Here is a 22,265-nt window from a genome sequence, read left to right as displayed (position 1 = left end):
ACCCCTATTCTGGTTAAAATTGCTACCAAAAACCGAACTAGTGGATAGAACTCCCCAACCGAAAACAAGCAAACTAGTGTGACGTCACACACCGCCGCGCTGCTGTCTGCGCAGCTCCCCCCTCCCCGGGAGGGGGAAGGGGGAGCCCCAGACCCCCCGCGCCGGCTACCCACACCTCGGTTCTTGAGGCTGATGCTATAGGCGATGGTCGTGTGCTCTGGCTCCGGTGTCGCTACTGCACTGTGCTTTGCGTGTGGTGTTGGTTTTGTGGGTGCGAGAGCCAGGAGTTATCTTCAGTACTCGGGCTGCATGCGCCTAGGGCTGCCTTCCCTAGGTGCCCTGTAAGTACTGCCCTTGGGGCTTGGGGCCACCTTCCACAGGCTCCTCGGGGTCTGCCTCTGCTGGTCCGTTTTACCTTTCGGTTTTTCGGCCGCCTGTTGGGCTCTTGGGTGTTCTGTTCTCCCTTGATACCGGCAGGTAAGAGGCAGTTTGCACTGGTAGGGGCGCAGGGTGCTGCTCAGCTTGTATTTCCCGACATCGCGGAAGGCTCTGTTCCTTGGGGTTCGCTGTCCTCTTGTGGGGTTTTGTTTTTCTTTTTGTTTTTGCCTGGTGGGGGGTTCTGTCATTTTATTCAGTTTGTTTTTGCCCTTCCACTGTTCTCCTCGGTGGCGCTCCCTGCTAGGTCCCCGTGAGTGTACACGTCCCTGGGGTTCAGCTTTAGAAGTTTTCTTGGTAGTTTTGGGTGCCGGTTTGCAGCACCCTGCCTGGGACTACCTGAGCGCGAGTCCTCTTAAAGTAAACGCTCAGGACCCTGGGAATCCCCTAGGGGGCACGTGGTTCCGATGGATGTGACCCCGGAGTCCCCACTCGCTGTGTGCGAGTTTGAGGGTTGCTCGATCCCCTTGTCTCAGGGTGACCCTCATTGTTTTTGCCTCTGCCACGCTGCCTGTTGGGTCGGTGATACTTTCGACCCTGAGTCCTGTGAGTGTTGCTGCTTGCTTGTGACTCAATTTACCCAATCCTCTGATGATTCTATTCGGGTACAGGCGGCGCATGCGTTGCAGTCTAGGTTTCGTCTGTTGCAACGCGCTCGGTTGGTTGCTCCCCCGGATGCCCCAGGGCTGCCCCGCTTTGCTTTTCGAGACCCGAACTTGGGGGTGGGGGTCGCTTCGATCCTGGTTCAGTCCGCACCTCCTCGTCCTTCCCCTTCTGTTTGTTCTGGTCCCCCTCCCCTGCTCCCGGCCCCGAAGCATCTGAGGGTTTCGGGGTCGGAGCAGGGGTTACTTGATCTCGAGACTCGGGCAGCTTCGGGGGGTGCCCCTTCCGGGGGGGCGGCAGAGACATTCAAGTCTTGTCTCCCGGCCGAAGCTTCAGGGTCTGACCAGTGGGCCCCCCTTCCTCCAGCTTTTCCGGCTGCTCCGTCCTTGTCTTGTGGGGTCGGGGCTTGGGGAGAGGACTCGGCCTCGGGTCCTGTGGTGAAGGACCTCAAGGCTGGGGAGGGGCTGACTTGGGGGCCTTGGGCCCCGCTGGACCCCGCCTGGGTTTTTCTTCCCACTGAGCGGGGCTTATTGTTACAAGGAGTGGGGTTTTCTTTTCCCCCCTCTGCGTGCGAGTTGGATTTGGTGTCGGCCCCTCCCCGGGTTCGGTTCCGTGTTCCCCCGGGTACGTCGGTTCTGTCCTTCCGGAGGTTTTCGGCTTATCGCATTCAACCTGGTGTGGTGCGAGCGGCCTTTGCAGCTTACCTCCTGCGTGACACAGATTATGCCTCGGAAATGGATCCGTCCATGTTCAGGTTTGGGACTTCGTTTCCTTTCTGGCTCCGTTACGAGGTTCCGGAGTCGTCTTGGCTAGCAGACTGCCCCTTGTTTGGTCTGGATTCCTGGCATTCCTTCTGTCGTTTCCGCACGCTGGAGTGGCGGGAAGCTTCCACGGTGCTTCAGGTTTTCCTGCGGGGCAAACTTGAGTACCTGAATGAGTGCTTGTTTGCCCCTGCCCTTCCCCGCGATATGGGCGTTATTCAGCTCCATGTGCAGGTTCCCTCCTTTTCGGTGGCGCTCGTTGCGGAGGACTTGCGCGCCCGGGGCCTTTTGGCTTCGGCCTTGCGGTTCTTTTCCCTCCTGGAGCTGTCTTCGGATTGGCTCGTGGAGGATGTAGGGACGCTTGGGTCCATCCCGGAGTCCGGCACCTTGTCCTCGGCTGCGCGTTCGTCGGCTGCCTTGTTGAAGCTGTTCACGCTGATTTTCCGGGATGCGGTTTCCCTGTTTTATGCTTCCCGTCTCGCGTGTCGGCAGGCGGTGCTGGGTTCCTCCGTGGAATCTGCTTGGGCTCTGGCTCTTAGGCGTTCTTCACCTTTTTGTCCTCTTCTGTTTGAGGAGTCGGCCGTGGCGCAGTTTATTCAGGTTGCGTCGGCGGCTTGTCGTCCGATGTCGGACTTGTTGGTTTTCCAGGGGTCCCGGGGTGGGTCTTCCCGGAAAGGTCGTGCCAGGGCTCGGGGTTCCTCTCGTCGTGGTAGGCCTCTGGTGTCAGGTGCAGGGTTGGCTCCTCCTGCGGACCCTCCCTCGTCAGGTCGGCGCGGTGTTCGCACTGTGCGGGGTTCTGGGTCTCGTAAGGGTCGCCGGCCCTTTCGCGGTTTGCCCCCTTGACGGGGCGATGGGGGGGCAGCTTGCACTGTTCGCCCGCCCCTGGTCCCACGATTCGTGGGCCTTTCGGGTCGTGTCTCGCGGCCTGCGGTGGCGTTGGATGGCCCCTCCCCCGTTTGGGGGGGTCGGGGCTGGCAGGGCAGGTTTCTTCCCCTGCGCTCTGTCGAGTCGTCTTGGAGTGGGTATGCTTGGGCGTCGTCGAAACGACGTCGTCCCTCAGATGGGTTTCCCATCTGTTTCCGGTTCCGAAACGGGACTGCGCGGACCTGCGGTTCATTCTGGACTTGTCCCGTCTGAACCCCTGGGTTCATTGCCCCTCCTTTCGGATGACTACGCTGTCTCAGGTTCGGCTCCTTTTGGAGCCGGGAGCTTGGATGATGTCCCTGGACCTCCGGGACGCTTACTGGCATGTCCCGATTCATCCGCGGTTCAGGGACTGGCTTGGATTTGTTGTGGGGCGTCTGAGTTACCGCTTTCGTTGTCTCCCATTCGGGTTGAACCTGGCACCTCGCATATTCACGCGCCTTACACGGGTTGTGGTGGCTCGTTTGCGTCTCCTAGGTGTTCGGGTGTTGGCCTACCTCGACGACTGGCTGGTTTGGGCTCCCAGCCAGTCAGCTTGCTTGCTAGCCAGGGATTTGGTTCTTTCCCAGCTCGCTGAGTTCGGGTTCTTGGTGAACTGGAGGAAGTCCCATCTGGTTCCCTCTCAGGTTCGGACTTGGCTGGGTCTCGTTTGGGACTCTGGAACCACCACCTTGTCTCTCCCTCCAGAGTCTCTCCTGCGGCTGAGGTCCTGCCTTCGTCTGTTTCTGGAGGGCCCTCGGGTCACCCGGCGGTTGCTCGAGGGGCTGTGCGGGAGCCTGAACTTCGCGATGGTGGTCTACCGGCTGGGTCGGGTTTGGCTTCGATGGCTGTTCTGGTTCCTTCGGGGTTCCCCCTTCCGCCTCTCTCACGATCGCAGAGTTCGACCCCCGGGGGCCTTGCGTCGGTTGCTGCGTCACCTCTGGGGGTCGGGTCGGGGAGCTTCATGCTCTCCTCCGGTGCAGGGGTTTCTGCTCTTTTGGTCGTGGTGATGGTTTTGTTCGTTTGCAGCCGTCTCCATCTTTTCTGGCAAAGAATGAGACTGCTGCGTTCCGGAGAGGTCCATGGGGGGTTGATGCTTGGTTGGTCAGGCCGGGGGTGCATCATGTTTTGTGTCCGGTTGCGGCGCTTCGCCGTTATTTGCACGCCACAGCTTCTGTGTCCGGGGACGCGCTGTGGGTTGATCCGGTTTCCCTTCTTCCCTGTTCGCGGGTTCGGGTCTCTCAGGTCGTCCGCAGGGTTATTAAGTCCAGCCAGCCTGTGGTCTATCCCCGTGCCCATGACGTTCGTAAGTTCACGGCTCTTGCTGCCGTCTTTGGGAATATGTCTTGGTCTGATATTCGGGCGCGGGGATTTTGGCGGTCGAACAGGGTCCTGGCTGCTCGTTACCTTGTGAATGTCCCTGGGCCTCGTCGGGCCTGTGTTGCTTTGGGCCGGCGGTTGCAGCCAGTTGTCTCGGCTTCGAGTTTAGGAGTGAGCGACGACCGCCTCCCGGGTATGTCACTCTTTTTTCTGTCTGTGGGTAGTTAGATCCGGGGAGCCGACGGGGCTCCCCCCAGAAAACCAGCGTTGAATGTAATGAAATGCCATTTTCTGGGTGAGTCCCGGAGGCTCCCCAGCATCCCTCCCTCCCTCCGGTCGGCGGTTTTTCGCGTTTTTGACATCCAGCCTCAACAACTGAGGTGTGGGTAGCCGGCGCGGGGGGTCTGGGGCTTCCCCTTCCCCCTCCCGGGGACGGGGAGCTGCGCAGACAGCGGCGTGGCGGTGTGTGACGTCACACTAGTTTGCTTGTTTTCGGTTGGGGAGTTCTATCCACTAGTTCGGTTTTTGGTAGCAATTTTAACCAGAATAGGGGTTTGTTTTGAGGCGCTTACCTTTCTGGGTGCCTGTTCCGGTCGATGGCAGACATAGAATGCTTCCAACCACACGGGGGCTTCTATAGGCCATTGCTCCCCTTGCCTCTCTGAGGGGGCCCGGTTCTGGCCGTGGTCCCCGGTAGGCCTAAGAACTCCATACACATGACTGATGCCAAAGTCTGACATTAGCATATCAGGGAGCCTCCGGGACTCGCCCAGAAAATGGCGTTTCATTACATTCAACGCTGGTTTTTTGGCTCTGATTAGTTCTTGTTTGGTGAAGGGACAGTCACATTCGTCATTTGTAGCTATGCTCTCATGAATGACTGTCAACCTCTCTTGTTTTAATTGTTCTTGCTGCCTTCTGACCATTGCAGGAAGCTGATATGAAGTTGTTCTTTCTGCAAATTGGAGAGCAAGTCTCTCAGCCTCCTGCATTGGTTGAATACATGCCTGTGGTCGGGCTGGTCGACCTGATATAGTTTTAATCTGACCCCATATCTTGCCAAGACTACTATGTTCCTTTAGAGTTTGACACCACTCAAACCATCTTGCCTCCTTTACTTCTCTAGAAACTCGTCTTGCTTCAGATATCACCGCTCTTAGCAGAGTTCTTCCTTCTGGTGTGGGGTTTTGCTTTAGATGTTTTCTGAAGATGTTGACTCTGTGGTTCTGTTCTTTAACTTCATTACTATAGAACCAATAGTTCTTTCATTTTGTGTTTCCTGTGATAATGATTGGAATAGCTTTGTTTGCAGCAGCTGCAGTGGCTTCCTGCAGATTGGTCTCGTGTATGTTTAAATCCTCAGGTGGCGTGTATGTTGCATACCATTTTTCGAGTTCTTCGTATATATTCCAATTGGCCTTTCTTAAATTCCACCTAGGCGGTGCAGGTGGTGTAGGAGGTCGTTCTATGTTTACTGTTGTAACAGTAGCATAGTGGTCACTGGTGATCACCGAATCTACTTCCCACTTCGCCTGATGCTTGAGTGCTGTTGAGATTTATGTAAGATCAAGGGAACCTCCTAGAATGTGAGTGGGTTCCCCAGTGTTGAGATGTCTAATTTCAGGTACTTCTCGCAGAGCTAAATGGCGCCCATCTGCATTGGCTGGCCCAGTTGCACCTAACTCTCGATGATGAGCATTAAAATCCCCAGCAATAATTACATTTTCCTGCGTGGCCAAGGCAAGCACTGCCTCTGCTTCTAGTTTACGTCTAGGGGGCTTGTAAACGTTATATATATGAGGAGCTCAATATTAGCCATATTCACTGTTACTGCTAATACCTCTACTCCATCCCCACATGAAACTGGGTCTATTTTCTTGCTGGGTATGGTGTTCCTGACTAGGGTCATTAATCCTCTTTGTCTCCCCTGCTCATACGGTATAACATAGTGCTGATATCCAGCTAATCTGAAGGATTTTGTGGCTGGGAAAAAGAGTTTTTCCAAAATGATTATATCTGCTTTCGTGCTGATCGCAGCCTCCTGAAGTGTGTGGTTTTTATTTCCAAGACCTTGTATGTTCCACTGCAGTATTCGTAATGGCCAGACGACGGTTTCGGTTGGTGTTGCCTGTTCTACCAGAACTCCTCTTCGGGATCGACCTCTATATTCTCCACCTCGCAAGTCGTGTTGCTGCAAATCGGGCTGCATTGATTGTTCGTGGTCATACCCGGCGTTGCTGGAATCTGTGCATAACTGTGGTCCATCACGTTGTTGGTATTGCTACATGTCGGACTGCATTGATTGCTTGTGGCTGTTTCTTGTGTTGTTGGAACCTGTGCATCTCTGCTGTTCAATACGTCTTTGTTGGTGTTGTTGCATATCAGACTGCATTGGCTGTTGTTGTCTGTCTCTTGTGTTGTAAGATTCTGTTGATCTTGGGTGGTCACTGCTTCTTGCAGTTGCTTTTGTAAATGTTGATGTTCTGGTGTCTTGACTACCCGACTGTTGTTGGAAGTCTGTATGTCCATGTTGCGTTGTTTGTCCTCTTGTGCTCCATCTTGTCTCGGACTGTCTATTTCTTGTGTAACTGTGGTCTGCTGCACGATCTTGTCCATTATTACACAAGTGATTTCTTGAGTATGTTGCTGTGAGGCGTTCTGCGTCATCTGTAGGCAATTGATAATGGTCTCTGCCATGATCTTCACGATGTTTTTCAGCTGGAGCTCGGTAAAACTGTATATCTGCTGTGTTGATTCCGAAAGTAATTGTTTTTTGCTCTTGCATTTGCTGTATTTCTGCAGCACTTTTGTGTATTTTCTGATTTGGAATTAATAGATTCGGGAAATTTTGCTCTGTGAGAGTGTGTGTGTGTTGTGGCTGTGCACGAGTGTTCCAGATGTTGGTGTTGGTGTATGTGGTGCTGGTCTGTGTGTTTATGCTGGCCTGAGCTGTCTGCACTTTTTCTTTCCGTGCAGAGCAGGTTGTGCTCCAGGCATGATGTTTGCCTCCACAATTTGGACATTTGGCTGTTGTGGTCTGGTTTGCCTTGTGCTTGTCTATACAGTCTTTGGTTGGATGTCTCAGGCTGCATACTCCGCATCTCTCCTGTCCGGTGCAGCGTGATTGATGGTGGCCGTATTTCTGACACCTGAAGCAGCGCAGGGGTTCTGGGACGTATGGTCTCTGTCGGTATGTTCCCCAATTTCCAAGACTGAATGTTTCTGGCACATGTCCCATGACGGTCACCAGAACCTGACGTGTCGCTGCTTTGTCTACTTTTGTGCGGCATCGTTCCACATTCAGGATTTGCTTGTAATTACCTAAGTGTAATTACCTAAGTGTAGTTACAGGATGAGAGCTACGCTCGTGGTGTCCCGTCTTCCCAGCACTCTTTGTCATATAACGCTTTGAAACTACTGACGGTCTTGGCCTCCACCACCTTCTCACTTAACTTGTTCCAACCGTCTACCACTCTATTTGCGAAGGTGAATTTTCTTATATTTCTTCGGCATCTGTGTTTAGCTAGTTTAAATCTATGACCTCTTGTTCTTGAAGTTCCAGGTCTCAGGAAGTCTTCCCTGTCGATTTTGTCAATTCCTGTTACTATTTTGTATGTAGTGATCATATCGCCTCTTTTTCTTCTGTCTTCTAGTTTTGGCATATTTAATGCTTCTAACCTCTCCTCGTAGCTCTTGCCCTTCAGTTCTGGGAGCCACTTAGTAGCATGTCTTTGCACCTTTTCCAGTTTGTTGATGTGCTTCTTAAGATATGGGCACCACACAACAGCTGCATATTCTAGCTTTGGCCTAACAAAAGTCATGAACAATTTCTTTAGTATATCGCCATCCATGTATTTAAATGCAATTCTGAAGTTAGAAAGCATAGCATAGGCTCCTTGCACAATATTCTTTATGTGGTCCTCAGGTGATAGTTTTCTATCTAGAACCACTCCTAGATCTCTTTCTTTATCAGAATTCTTTAAAGATTTCTCACATAATATATAGGTTGTGTGGGGTCTATGTTCTCCTATTCCACATTCCATAACATGACATTTATTAACATTAAATTCCATTTGCCAAGTGGTGCTCCATATACTTATTTTGTCCAGGTCTTTTTGAAGGGCATGACAGTCATCTAAATTTCTTATCCTTCCTATTATCTTAGCATCATCAGCAAACATGTTCATATAATTCTGTATACCAACTGGTAGATCATTTATGTACACAATAAACATCACTGGTGCAAGAACTGAACCCTGTGGTACTCCACTTGTGACATTTCTCCATTCTGATACATTGCCTCTGATTACTGCCCTCATTTTTCTATCAGTCAGAAAATTTTTCATCCATGATAGAAGCTTACCTGTCACCCCTCCAATATTTTCCAGTTTCCAGAACAACCTCTTATGTGGAACTCTGTCGAAAGCCTTTTTTAGGTCCAGATAGATGCAGTCAACCCAACCATCTCTTTCCTGTAATATCTCTGTGGCTCGATCATAGAAACTGAGTAAATTCGATACACAGGATCTTCCAGATCGAAAACCATACTGTCTGTCTGATATTATATCATTTCTCTCTAGGTGTTCTACCCATTTAGTTTTGATTAGTTTTTCCAATACTTTCACTATTACACTTGTCAATGATACAGGTCTATAATTGAGGGGGTCTTCCCTGCTGCCACTTTTGTAGATTGGAACTATGTTAGCCTGTTTCCACCCGTCTGCTACGATTCCTGTACACAGGGATGCCTGAAAGATCAGGTGAAGTGGAATGCTGAGCTCAGATGCACATTCTCTCAGAACCCATGGTGAAACGCCATCTGGGCCAGCTGCTTTGTTCTTACCGAGCTCCTTGAGCATTTTTTCCACTTCGTCTCTAGACACCTCTATGTGTTCTATGTTGTTCTCTGGAATTCTTATTGTATCTGGTTCCCTAAAGATTTCATTTTGTACAAACACACTTTGGAACTTTTCGTTTAGTGTTTCACACATTTCCTTTTCATCTTCCGTGAATCTATTTCCCATTTTCAACCTCTGAATATTATCCTTTACCTGCAATTTGTTGTTTATGAATTTATAGAATAGACCTGGTTCTGTTTTACATTTGTCCGCAATCCCTTTTTCAAAATTTCTTTCTGCCTCTCTCCTCACTGCCGTGTAGTTGTTTCTCGCATCTTTGTATCGCTGGTATGTTTGGGGGTTCGGCCTCTTCCTGTATTGATTCCATTTTTGTGTCTTTCGGTCTCTAGCCCTCTCGCAATTTCTATTGAACCAATCCTGTTTCCTAGTTCTGCATCTCTGTTTTGGTATAAATTTTTTTGTGCCTTTATCATATATTTCACAAAACTTGCCATACATCTCATTCACTTCCTTGCCTAGCATCAAGTCTGTCCAATTATACTCACTAAAAAAATTTCTAAGGTCACCATAATGTCCTCTCCTGAAGTCTGGTTTTTCAACTGCTTCAACCTCCTTATTTTCTTCCAGCTTATAACGCATTGCATACTTTATTCCCAAAAAGACATGGTCACTTTTACCCAAGGGAGGAAGGTACTGAATGTCAAATATCTCTTCCTCCTTCCTGGTAAATATCAAATCTAGCATGGAGGGAACGTCCCCTTCCCTCATCCTCGTAGCTTGTTTAACATGTTGATACAAGAATGTTTCCAGGATGAGGTCTACAAATTTACAGGTCCAAAAATCTTCTGTTTTAGCTTCATATGCTTCCCAGTCTATGGATTTCAAGTTGAAGTCACCGACTATCAACAGTCGTGATCTATCGTTATCCGCTCTCGCTATAATCTCTCTCATTATTGTTATAAGACCTTCACGTTTACTATCTAGCTCCTCCTTTGACCATGTGCTGCTTGGCGGTGGACTATATGCATTTATCATCATTAGTTTATCATCCTCATAGCAGATCTCTAGTGCTATTATGTCAACTTCTTGTGGATTGGCAGTCATTATTTCCATTATTGTGTTCTAGTACTGGATCCAGGGGAAAGTCGATTGGGTATCCCAAAAGCACGACTCGTGTGCGTCTTTCTGAAGGGTCCAGCTTTTCCAAGCATACAGGTTTCCCTTGCAGGACTCTTACTTTTTCTAAGTAATTTGCAGTCTGTTGGTCTTGTGGTGTCATTATTATTTCTCGTTTCAGGTTGACTGTAATGGAAAGTTTGAGCTCTGGTTGTTCTTTTTCCATTGCCGTTACTACTCCATATGCTGTAGGAAAGTGGTCTGTCTGCATTATCTTGAATTTTGGAAGATGTGCAGAGTCTGGTGTGAGACTGGTGGTGTCCTCTCCTGTCTCATACTGTCGTCCTGTGGCTGGGCTGTGGACAGAGGTACATTGTCTGACACTGGCTGGTTTGTGACTGGTGGTGTCCTCTCCTGTCTCATACTGTCGTCTTGTGGCTGTGTTGTGGACAGAGAAGCTTTGTTTGACACTAGCTGGTGTGTGACTGGTTCTGTCTTCTCTAGGTCCATTACGTCTGCTGTCTTGCTGGTAGAAGCAAGTGGTGAAGCCTCGATAGCAGTTTTCTTCGGTGCCTGCTGCACATCGGTCCACCGTCCCTCCTCATCTGAAAGCTGCCTCCATTTCCTCTTTCTCTTAGCCTTCCCCATGACTCTCTCCACGTAGTGAGAACCGAATCACTGCCCTACCTAATGCCTGAGACACTCCTAGGCCTGGAGAAATTAATTCCCCTCCAACAGAGGTTGTAGAATGATTCCCCCAGGTGGAATCAGGGATACCTAACACCTAAAAGAGCTGTTTGGTCTACCTTTCCCTGTCAGACTCAGTACACCTTCTAAGGTGCCCCCTTGTGGCGCTGCCCGCAGGGTATTGCCTTGCCCTTCAGGGTAGGACTCTAAGTGACCTGGTCAGTGATACGTTCCTCACAAAAAAAAAGAAAAAAAAAAGTGCGGTACGAGAGTTTGGGTCGCCTGCGTACTGGGTTGCGCAGAATACCAGTCAGCTGGGCAGCAGGGAAATCAACAACGTTGTTACTCCGTCAATTGTAGATGAAATCGGAATTTTTTCCTTCAAAACAAGATATTGTCTGGGTCTTGGAGTACTGATGTATTCTTCCTCACAAAGCCGCGATGAATGGAGCTGATGGGTGCTCAGAATCATGAGTTTTTCCAGGAACAAATCCGTGTGCGGCCAGCTAGCAATGGCGCCGGCAGCGAGTCCTCTTAGGTTAGTTAGTTAGGTAGTACTTGGTTTTACTCTTAAACTGGTTGAGAGAGGTACAGTCTTTGACATGATTCGGGAGGTCATTCCACATTCTGGGTCCCTTGATTTGTAGAGCACTTCTAGTTTGGTTACACACACACACACACACACACACACACACACAGCCAAATTGTGTAACAGGAAGAGGTCTTGGACACAAATTTGTTCCATGCTAAATGTAGAGGAATCAGCTAAGTATTCCTCAAATAAAATAAGCTGCCTCAGCTTATAAGGTAAATAAAATAAGCATTTCTCAAATAAGTAGCTGCCTCACCTCACTGCCTTACTGCTACATAGCCTTCCTGGCATGGTGCCTTCTTTTGATAATTACTTGTTCCACACCCAAGTTGTGTAACAGGAAGAGGTCTTGGACCCCTACTTCCCCCTCTCTTTTTTAATAGTCCATATAGTCATAATTATAGCTTTAAATATTCAGTGAATAAAGTTTTTGACATTTTTACCCTTCTCCTTACCTAACATCATTTGTGCAGCATATTTTTATTTTATGTCTCACCCAGATTTAATTTCAAAATAAAACCAAACTAAATAAATTAGAAATGGGTATGTATAGCTAAGGTACGCCCTTACTACTAGGTGAACAGGTGCATTTGGTGATATTAAATGATCTCATCAGACAGGGCTCATCACCTCTCATATTTCATGTTCACCAGTGTTTATTTACTTAATAACTACTGGTATAATATCTTGCTATTATAAAACTAATTCTAATATCATGAAAGACATATTTATTTCAAGTTTCAAGCAGAGAATGCATATATAACTAATACGAAGGACTCTTCACGAGATTCACCAGCTATAATCTTTTGTTTACATTCCAAAATCTTAAAATCGATCCCAGTGTTATATAGTAGAGAAAAATTGAGTTATATCCAGTTTACGTAAAGCTACGAGTGGTCGACAGTACACTTAGATGACGGACCAAACTTACGAAGGTTTTTCTTCTTAGTGTAGCTACCTGAATACCGACGTAGCCGCCATGAAGGCGCTAAGAAGGAAAACATTCGTAGCTAAAAAGAAAAACATTCGTAAGTACCTTCGTGAATCTGGCCCCTGGATAATATACAAGTAATATGCAAAACAATAATATAAATACTCACAGGCAGAGCAATTATCATGAGTGATAGATAGTTGGCCGAGGTGATCTCTGGATAGTCCCCTGATGCGTCATGCTACACTATTCAAAAAATAAGTAAGGGAATAATGAAAAAGTGATTTTCAAGACTATTCAGATGATTGATGTAAACAGTATCAACTCGATTTAATGGCTTATATGGGGCTGTACCCTGGTCGTTATTTCCGGAGCTCCGGTATTTCCGAAGTGTCTTTTTTTTTTTTTTAAGTAACATTCAGGTAAAATATATTTTGTACAAACTGCCACTTGGTCCACCACTCTAGTGCCTTCTACCCTGTAACGTCACAGACTCACGGCACATTGTTTTGATTTGTCAAGAGGCTGGAGTGTTCATTCCGTGACTTTGTTGTACATATCTGCACAAACAAGAAACATCCGTGCACCATGTTGGCTCCAAATGCACTCATTGTGTCAGTGATGGCTGACTGGTGGGTGGATGGGCAGGCAGGCGGGGATGGAGAGGCTGAAATGTAGGCAGTCAGGCAGGAAGAGGCTGGGTGGTAGGCAGGGAGGGAGAGGTAGGCAGGCAGAGCTTGGGAGGGAGGCAGGCAGGCAGGCAGGCAGGCAGGCAGGCAGGCAGACAGGCAGTCAGTCAGTCGGTCAGAGGCAGGTAGGGAGAGAATGGAGATAGATGGAAGGAAGGATGGATGGATGGATGGATGGATGGATGGATGGATGGATGGATGGATGGATGGATGGATGGATGGATGGATGGAGGGATGGATTGATGGAGGGAGGGAGGGATGGAAGGAGGGAGGGAGAGATGGGTGTTGAGTTGAGCAGAGAGAGAGAGAGAGAGAGTGTATGGGTGTTGGGGGGGCAGGTGGGTCAGGTTTGTCGGTGGTAGGGAAGAGACCGGCTCACTGCTAAGCCTAACACTTGACCCAATTAACCAGATGTTTCTTAAATAAATTCTGGATATACATCATCATTTATATTTTTGGTTGCAGATTTTGTTTAGTAATATTAGTAGGATAATAAAAAGTTATAAAATACATGTTTCATGAATGCTTTATTGTATTAGATGGAGATTCTCCAGGCTGTTTGTGGCTGGCTGGCAGTCTACTGAGCCATTTCCCAGAACGATCTGGGGGGGGGGGGGTGAGGCCGGAAGTGAGGCTGTGGGGGAGAGCAGGAGTGAGGGAGTGGGGGAGAGGTTCAGTGAGGGTGAGGGAGGGGACGATAGAGGTAGGCGGCCTGCTTGCCATGTGAAGACCCCCTGATGCCAAAACAAACCCAATACCGACCATAGGTAATATCGACCGCCAGACCGTTATATGAGGCTCTAAATACCAATCTCCCAAACCGGTCGTTATTACCGGCAGATCAGTATAAAAGAGGCCGTTAAATTGTGTGGATACCATAACATTTACTTTCGGATTGGAGATAATGCGTTCTAGCATCATTGGAATGCTAACTGGTTAGTGTGATGCAAATTATGAAATAATGCTGCAGTCAGAGACTAACAACAGAAAAGAACTGCTAATGTAAGATAAGACACTCCATTTAATTCATACAGTACTAGGTGAGGCTGCATTGTGAACATCGTCACAGAAAATGACGAAGCGTAAGGTAAGTGTCTGTGTTCGTTGGGTATGCTCGTCAAACATTATTCTCAGTTTTAAGTGGTTTCATTAATAATGTAGAAATCCCCCATTTACATTTCTTAATTTTTATTGTGGGTTTTCAGGTGTGTTGGTGGTCCATCTGCACGGAGTGGTCATAGAATGGTGGTTGTAAAGAAGCAGCTCATTGTGTTTGGGGGCTTCCATGACAATTCTCGAGATTACAAATACTTTAATGATGTATATGCCTTTAACCTTGAAGATTACAAGTGGAACAAGCTTAATGTTACTGGTAAGTGTGTATATGCCTTTAACCCTTAAACCGTGCAATACATACATACTGTATATGATTTGACATAACATAATTTAACACAAGTTTTTAAAACTTGCACAAACACTTTCCATTTTTTGTGGAGAGCCCCTTCGGCTCCCCGGAGCTATATCAGGCTGATGTGTATATATTAGACCGTGGCAACAGTCAATCGAAGGAGTTCTAGGCTTACTGAGGACCAGAGCCAGAACCTGGCCCCCTCAAGAGAGGCATGAGGAGCAATGGCCTAAAGACCATTGGAAGACCGTTTAATTGGAAGCAGCCTTTGTCTGCCATCTACCAGGTCAGGCACCCAGAAAGGTAGGAATTCCAAAACAAACTACTGCTGATCAAATAAATTGCAAACCGAAAGCCGAACTAGCTTTCTAACTAACTAACTTTCTAGAACTAACTAGGTAGTGAGACTCGGGGTGGCTTCGGGGATTGCCCCTTCTGGATCGGCGGCAGAGGCATTCGAGCCTGGTCCTCCTGCTCCAGCAGGAGGACCAGGTGTGGTGTAGTGTGATATATAATAAAATGAGTGAATCATCACTGTACTCAAAAATATGGTGTGCATATTGATGATTCAATTATGTTCATCAGTGAACAAATACTTTGTCGGTTATTACACTATATACACAGGTTATATAAAAGTATCTGCATGTTTTGTTCACCATAACGAACCACTAAGTTGGTATTATGAGTCAAAAAGCAATGAGGAGTGACCACCAAACACCAGCCAGCCACTCGCTGCCACTCACGCCCTCAACACCTCATTCGCCCACATTCTCCTGCCACCATACTGTTTTTGCTTTTATTCACTATATACAGACGTTATATATAAGTATCTATATTCGTGTTCACCATAACGAACCACTAAGTTGGCATGCTGAGTGGCAGTGGCAGTGGCAGCCAGTGACAGCCCGCCACTGGCTGCTACTTCGTTCCTCCCTCAACTCACCTGACTCACCCACATTCTCCTCCCACAATACTGTTTTTGCTTTTATTCACTATATACAGATGTTATATATAAGTATCTACATGTTTTGCTCATCACAACTGTACAACTAAGTTGATATAGTTAGTTCAGGCACTAAGAGACTTCGCTACACACAATCAGGTGGGGGCTGCTTCCCTCACACATTCAAGATCAGACACACTAAAATTTCACCCCCAACAATACTGTTTGTGGTGTTATTACCCTATATACAGACATTATATGTAAGTATCTACATGTTTTGTTCACAATAACTGTTAAACCAAGCCGGTATAATGCCCAAAGAGCATAGTGGCCACCCCTACCAACATGACAAATCATGCCGATGTTGCCATACCCATTGCCAAAATGGCTTCTCCCCCACACTCCTTTTGCTGTTATTACACTGTATTTACACGTTATATATAAGTATCTACATTTGTGTTCACCATAATGAACCACTAAGTTGGTATGCTGAGTGGCAGTGGCAGTCAGTGGCAGCCTGCCACTGGCTGCCACTCCCTCCCTCCCTCACCTCACCTCACCTGACTCGCCACCATTCTCCTCCCACCATACTGTTTTTGCTTTTATATACAGACGTTATATATAAGTACAGTATCTGCATGTTTTGTTTACCATAGTGAACGACTAAGCTGGTATAGCGAGTCCAGACAATAAAAGGTGGTCACACACAGTCAGCAGACAATGCTACCTCCCTCCCCACCAAGATTACTCCAACCACTACAGCACTAATTATCACAACAATCCTGCTATTATCAGAATCCTGGTCATTTTTATCACAGTCAGGGGTCTTCTGTAATAATATCATCGCTAAATAATAACATGAACATGTATATTATGGCCTTTTTAGGCGATGCTGTGGTCACAAGTTGAACAGCAGTGCTGTGAGCTCATGCTGTGTGTGTCAGGCTTGGTGGCTCACTCAATACTGAGGCCCTCACACCCGGGAATTTAGCCCACGATTTAAAAAAATAATGGCGTCTGTTTACAAGAGCCCTGATGAAGGTGAGGTGAACCCCGTGTATCCGCGGGCCGTTAAATCTTGCGTAGTACTCCAATACATCAAATGATGTGTTGCGCAACTTAAGGGTTAATGGCCTATATGGGGCTGTACCCAGGTCGTTAAATGCGGGGCTCCGGTATTTCCGAAATTGTTAAGTGTCAATAATATTTCAAGTAACATTCAGGTAAGATATATTTTGTAGACAGCCACTTTGTTTACCACTCTTGTGCCTTCAACCCTGTGACGTCACAGATTCACGGCACATTGTTTTGATTTGTCATGAGGCTGGAGTGTTCATTCCGTGACTTTGTTGGACATATCTGCACAGGGATGGATGGGATGGATGGAGGGAGGGATGGAAGGAGGGAGGGATGGGTTGATGGAGGGAGGGATGGATAGATGGATGGATGGAGGAAGGAATGGCTGGAGGGAGGAATGGATGGATGGATGGATGGAGGAAGGAATGGCTGGAGGGAAGGAGGGATGGATGGATGGATGGATAGAGGTAGGGAGAGAGAGAGGGATGGGATGGATAGAGAGAGGGAGGGATGGGATGGATAGAGGGAGGAATGGGATGGATAGAGGGAGGGAAGGATGGGATGGAGGGAGTGAGAGATGGATGGATGGGTGTTGAGTTGAACTACATGACCAGTGTGTGTGTGTGTGTGTGTATGAGATGTAAGGGGGTGGAGGAGGGGTGTCAGTGGTGGGGGGAGGGACAGGTTCACTCCTATAGGCTTATCACACTCGACCTCGTTAGCCAGATTTGTTTCTTAAATTCTAGATGTACGTCATCATATATATTTTTGGTTACAGATTTTGTTTAGTAATATTATTAGGATAATAAAAAGTTATAAAAATACTTGTTTCGTGAATGCTTTATTGTATTAGATGGAGATTCTCCAGGCTGTCTGGCTGGCAATCTACTGAGCCACCTCCTAGAAGGGTTTCTTTGGGGGGTGGGGGATGCAGGAAGTGAGGGTTTGGTGGAGAGCAACAGTGAGGGTGTGGGGGAGAGCAGGGAGGGTGAGGGGTGATAGAGAAAACGATAGAGGTCGGCGGGCTGCTTGCCATGTGAGGGCCCCTCCTGATGCCAAAACAAACCCAATACTGTACCGACCTACGGTTCTATCGACCGCCTGACCTGTATATGAGCCTCCCAGATACCAGTCTCCCAAACAGATCGGTAAATAAGAGGCCGTTAAATCGAGTGGATACTGTTCAATGTGTGGAACATCGCTATTCTCAAAATTATGGACTTCATAAAAGTGACATACATACATACATATGTGAACAAGCCTGAATGGTCCCCAGGCATATATGCAACTGAAAACTCACACCCCAGAAGTGACTCGAACCCATACTGCCAGGAGCACTCTGCAACTGGTGTACAGGACACCTTAACCACTCGACCATCACAACCGGACAAAAGATGATGGTAGCCGAGGCTAATTCCCCATCATCCTGCTGGCACACTGATGGTAATCTTGGGCATAGTATTTTATCAAATTACCTTATTCTTTGGGGCACACGTGAGGAACACAAATGCGAACAAGCCTGAATGGTCCCCAGGCATATATGCAACTGAAAACTCACACCCCAGAAGTGACTCGAACCCATACTGCCAGGAACACTCTGCAACTGGTGTATAGGACACCTTAACCACTCGACCATCACGATCGGACAAAGGATGATGGTAGCCGAGGCTAATTCCCCATCATCTCGCTAGCACTCACCGTCAGAGTGCCGGACCATCAAAGTGCTGTAGGACAAGTGTGGAGTTGACAACCCTGAAAAGAATAGAAACATTTCGTTGCTGTTTGGCGTTCACGGCTAGTGATCGACGTAGTTCTTTATTTGGTGCTGGTCTATCTCATGCTTTGGTGACATTTTATACTTGTTCTTCTAGAACATTCTATTGCGAACACATTGGTACAAAAAGGAAATGCGTATATCGAAAATTAAGGTCAGGACAGTGAAAAGAGTATACACTTCAGTGTTGCCGCTCGATCGCCCGAAACGCCGCGCACACTTGGGGCAAGGTTTTTTTTTGGTTTGCCGAGAGCGAGAAAGTGTTAAATTAATATGGTTGCAACAGTAAATGTGGCTTAATATTGTTGCAACAATAAATGTAGCTTAATATGGTTGAAACAGTAAATATGGTGTAATAGGGTTGCAACAGTAAATGTGGCTTTACCCTTAAACCGTGAAATACATATATAGATGTTTTCAGTAACAAAACCGAAACTGCCAATACATTAATAGCTGTTTTAGTGTCTAGAGCCTTAATTTAAACGCCCGCATGGGATAGGGGCAGCTATAGTGCAGCCACGACAAATAGTTAACAGACGCCACCTAGAAAAAAAATCGTGGCTAACATTCCTGGGTGTGAGAGTGTCAGTATTGCGCGAGCCATCAAGACTGATGCACGCAGCATGAGCGCACAGCACTGCTGTTCAGCTTGTGACCACAGTATCGCCTAAAAATGTCAAAATATATATGTTCTTGCTATTATTTAGTGATGATAGTATTACAGAAGACCCCTGACTGTGATAACACTGACCAGGATTCTGATAATAGCAGGAGTGTGGTGATATTTAGCGCTGTGCTCCATAGAGCGAGGAGTAATGCTATGGAAGGGAGGGTGGTGGTGTCGTCTTCTGACTGTGTATGGCCACCTTTTATTGACCGCACTCACCATACCAGCTTAGTGGTACGCTATGGTGAACACAAATGTAGATAATTATATATAACGTGTGTATTGAGTGTAATACTGTAACAGCAATAGGAGTAGGTTGGGAGCCGCTATTTTGTTGAGGGAGGTGCGTCGTCTGCACGACTTGGCATGTTGTTTACTAATGGCCACTATGGTCTTTGGGCACCATACCAGCTTATTTGTACAGGTATGGTGAATAAAACAGGTAGATACTTATATATAATGTGTGTATATAGTGTAATAACACCACAAACAATATTGTTGGAGGAGAAATATTAGTGCGTCTGGCCTTGAGTGCGGCCGCCACTAGCTGACTGTGTGAGTAGTTACGTCTTATTTCCTTTACTCACCATACAAGCTTAGATGTACAGTTATGGTGAACAAAACATGTAAATACTTATATATAATGTCTGTGTATAGTGAATAAATGCAAAAACAGTATTGTGGGAGGAGAATGAGGGCGAGTGAGGTGTGTTGAGGGAGTGCGTGGCAGCGAGTGGCTGGCTGGTGTGTGACGGTCACTCCTCGTTGCATTTTGACTCTCAATACCAACTTAGTGGTTCGTTATGGTGAGCAAAACGTGCAGATACTTATATATAACCTCTGTATATAGTGTAATAACAGCAAAACTAATTGTTTATTGTTTTATGAACATAATAATTGAATTACTTATATGCACACCATAATTTTGAGTATAGCAATGGTTTACACATTTTATTATATAAATATATCACAATTCACACTATTGAATAATATTATTGAAAAAACAAGGAAAAAATCAATCGGAGACATTGAAATAATTAGGTAATAATATATTTGTGGCAACTGCCGCCTGACAGCTCAGGCGGATTAGACCTCGTCTGGCGAAGGCTCCGTCAACGCCCCTGTTTTGGGGGGGGGGGAGCCCTGGAGCTATCGAGGTTGAATGGATATGTTTAACACTTTCAGCCTCCTGGCGAAGGTAAAAAAAAAAAGCAGTATGTGCTCCCGGCGTTTTGCCGCGTAAGCGTAAAAACAAAAATGTGTATACTCTTTTTACTCTCCTGACCTTAGTTCTTGAGCTACGTATTTCATTTTGGTACCAACATGTTCGCAATAAAATTCTCTAGAAGAACATCAGTAAAAAAAGTCACGAAACGTATAGGGATACCAGCACCAAATAATAACTACGAAGATGACTCGCCGTGAGCGCCCAACAGCAACAAAATGTTTTTACTCTTGGGATTGTTATCACCTCCACACTTGTCCTACAGCGTTAATTTTGGTATCAATGGACTCGCAATGAAATTCCCAACACGGTGATATGAATATAAGCGTTGAATAATGATTGCGGCCCGCCCGCAAGAGTGTGGGAAGTGGTGAAATTGTTACCCGGTATCGGTGACGGGACGACGCACGGCGCTTTGAAAGGTTATACTTATTTCACTCTCATGACATTATTATTCTATGCACGTCATTCATTTTTGTGTCAATGTGTTCGCAATAGAATGTTCTATGAGCCCGTAGGTAAAAAAAATCAACAAAGCGTAAGATAGAATAGCGCCAAATATAAAACAACGCTGGAACATATCAGTGAGAGTCAAACACACACGAAATGTTTTTACTTTTGTTATGTTTGTGAACCTTTCATGAACTTATTGTACCATGCAGCCTATTGGTGAGAAAGAGAGCCTCATGGCGCGCAGTTTGAAACAAACCCAAAGTAAATCGGATAAAAATTGAATTTTATACAAATATTTTAAAAGAGGACATAAATTTATGTCCACCTAGCGGGAGCGGGTAGGCGAAACAGGACGCCGGGAGGAGTCCTCATCCGCAGAAAGTGTTAACTTTCTGGCATCAGTCAATGCATGGAGTTCTTGCCTACTGGGGACCACGAGCCAGAACCTGGCCCCCACTAGAGAGGCAGGAGGAGCAATGTCCTATAGAGACCCCCCCTTATGATTGGGAGTATTCTATGTCTGCCATTGACTGGGATAGGTAAACTATTGCGACTGAAGAGCGAATAAGTGGACAGAACTCTCCAAACGAAAATTAGCAAACAAGCATGACGTCATCATGTTGCCGCAATGCTGTCTGCGCAACCCCCCCCTCCCCGGGAGGGGAAAGAGGGGAGCTCCAGACCCCACCGTTGGCGACTCAACCATTAGTTCTTAGGCTGATGGGATCTGGTGCGGTCGTGCCTCTGCCTCCAGTTTTCCGTTGCAGTTCTGTGCCTTGTGGTGTGAGCTGTCCCTTCTGGTGGTGCGTGGGTCAGGAGCGATATTCTACGGTACTCGGGCTGCATGCGCCTAGGGTCACCTTCCCTAGGTTCCCTGTAAGTACTTCCCTTGGGGCTTAGGGCCACCTTCCCTGGGTCACCTTGGGATCTACCTCCGCTGTACCGTTTACTGCTCGGTACTTGGCCGCCCTTGAGGTCAGCTGAGGTTTTTTCTTGCCCTTGTTTGTCTCTGGGAAAGGGGTAGTTTTCATCACTGGCAGGGGCGCAGGGTACTGCATAGCTAGTTTTCACCATTAACAGTGGCCAGCTCTGTTCTGCCCGGGTACGTTGTCCTCTTACGAGGTTTTTCTTTTGTTTTTGTTTTCTGCCTGGTGGGGGGTCTGCTTGTTGGTCCCCCATTGCTGTTCTTGGGGTATATCTATATCTTTATCTCCACCTTGTGTTGGTGGTCCTCCCCGTTTGACAGGGAGATGAGGGGGCGGCTCGCCCGGTTTGCTCACACCTGGTCCCACGATTCCTGGGCTTTTCGTTTCGTACGGCCTGTGGTGGCATTGGGTGGCTCCTCCCTCGGGGGCTCGGGGCTGGCGGGGCAGGCCTCTTCTCCTGAGCTCTGTTGGGTAGTCTCGGTGTGGGTTCGCTTGGGTGTGGTCGAAACGATGACGTCCCTCAGGTGGGTTTCCCACCTGTTTCCAGTACCGAAACGGGTTTGCGCGGACCTCCAGTTCATTCTGGACTTGTCCCGTCTGAACCCGTGGGTTTTTTGCCCCTCCTTCCGGATGACTACTCTGTCCCAGGTCCGTCTCTTGGAATGTGTCCCTGGATCTCAAGGGCGCGCATTGGCATGTCCCGGTTCATCCGGGGTTCAGGGACTGGCTCGGTTTTGTTGTGGGGCATCAAGGTTACCGCTTTTGTTGCCTTCCTTTCGGGTTGAATCTGGCACCTCGTGTTTTCACACGCCTTACTCGGGTCGTTGTGACCCACCTGCGTCTGCTAGGTGTTCGGGTGCTGGCCTACTACTGGCTGGTTTGGGCTCCCAGCCGGT

The 22,265-nt window shown here is 47.5% G+C and overlaps 1 protein-coding gene across 2 annotated transcripts in view; it reads left to right on the top strand.

The window, feature by feature from the left end:
• Positions 1-22,265, top strand: part of LOC123762687 (kelch domain-containing protein 4) — a 154,145-nt gene that overhangs the window by 39,067 nt on the left and 92,813 nt on the right. For both annotated transcript variants that reach the window (XM_069339975.1, XM_045749377.2), the window contains exon 5: positions 14,102-14,268. In XM_069339975.1, coding sequence (XP_069196076.1) covers positions 14,102-14,268 — 167 coding nt within the window. The remainder of the gene's footprint in view (positions 1-14,101; positions 14,269-22,265) is intronic.

Source organism: Procambarus clarkii, chromosome 5, assembly GCF_040958095.1.
Source record: "Procambarus clarkii isolate CNS0578487 chromosome 5, FALCON_Pclarkii_2.0, whole genome shotgun sequence".
Taxonomy (NCBI): Eukaryota; Metazoa; Arthropoda; class Malacostraca; order Decapoda; family Cambaridae; genus Procambarus; species Procambarus clarkii.
Note: the sequence above shows the minus strand (reverse complement) of the source record. Positions and strands in the feature narration are given on the sequence as shown.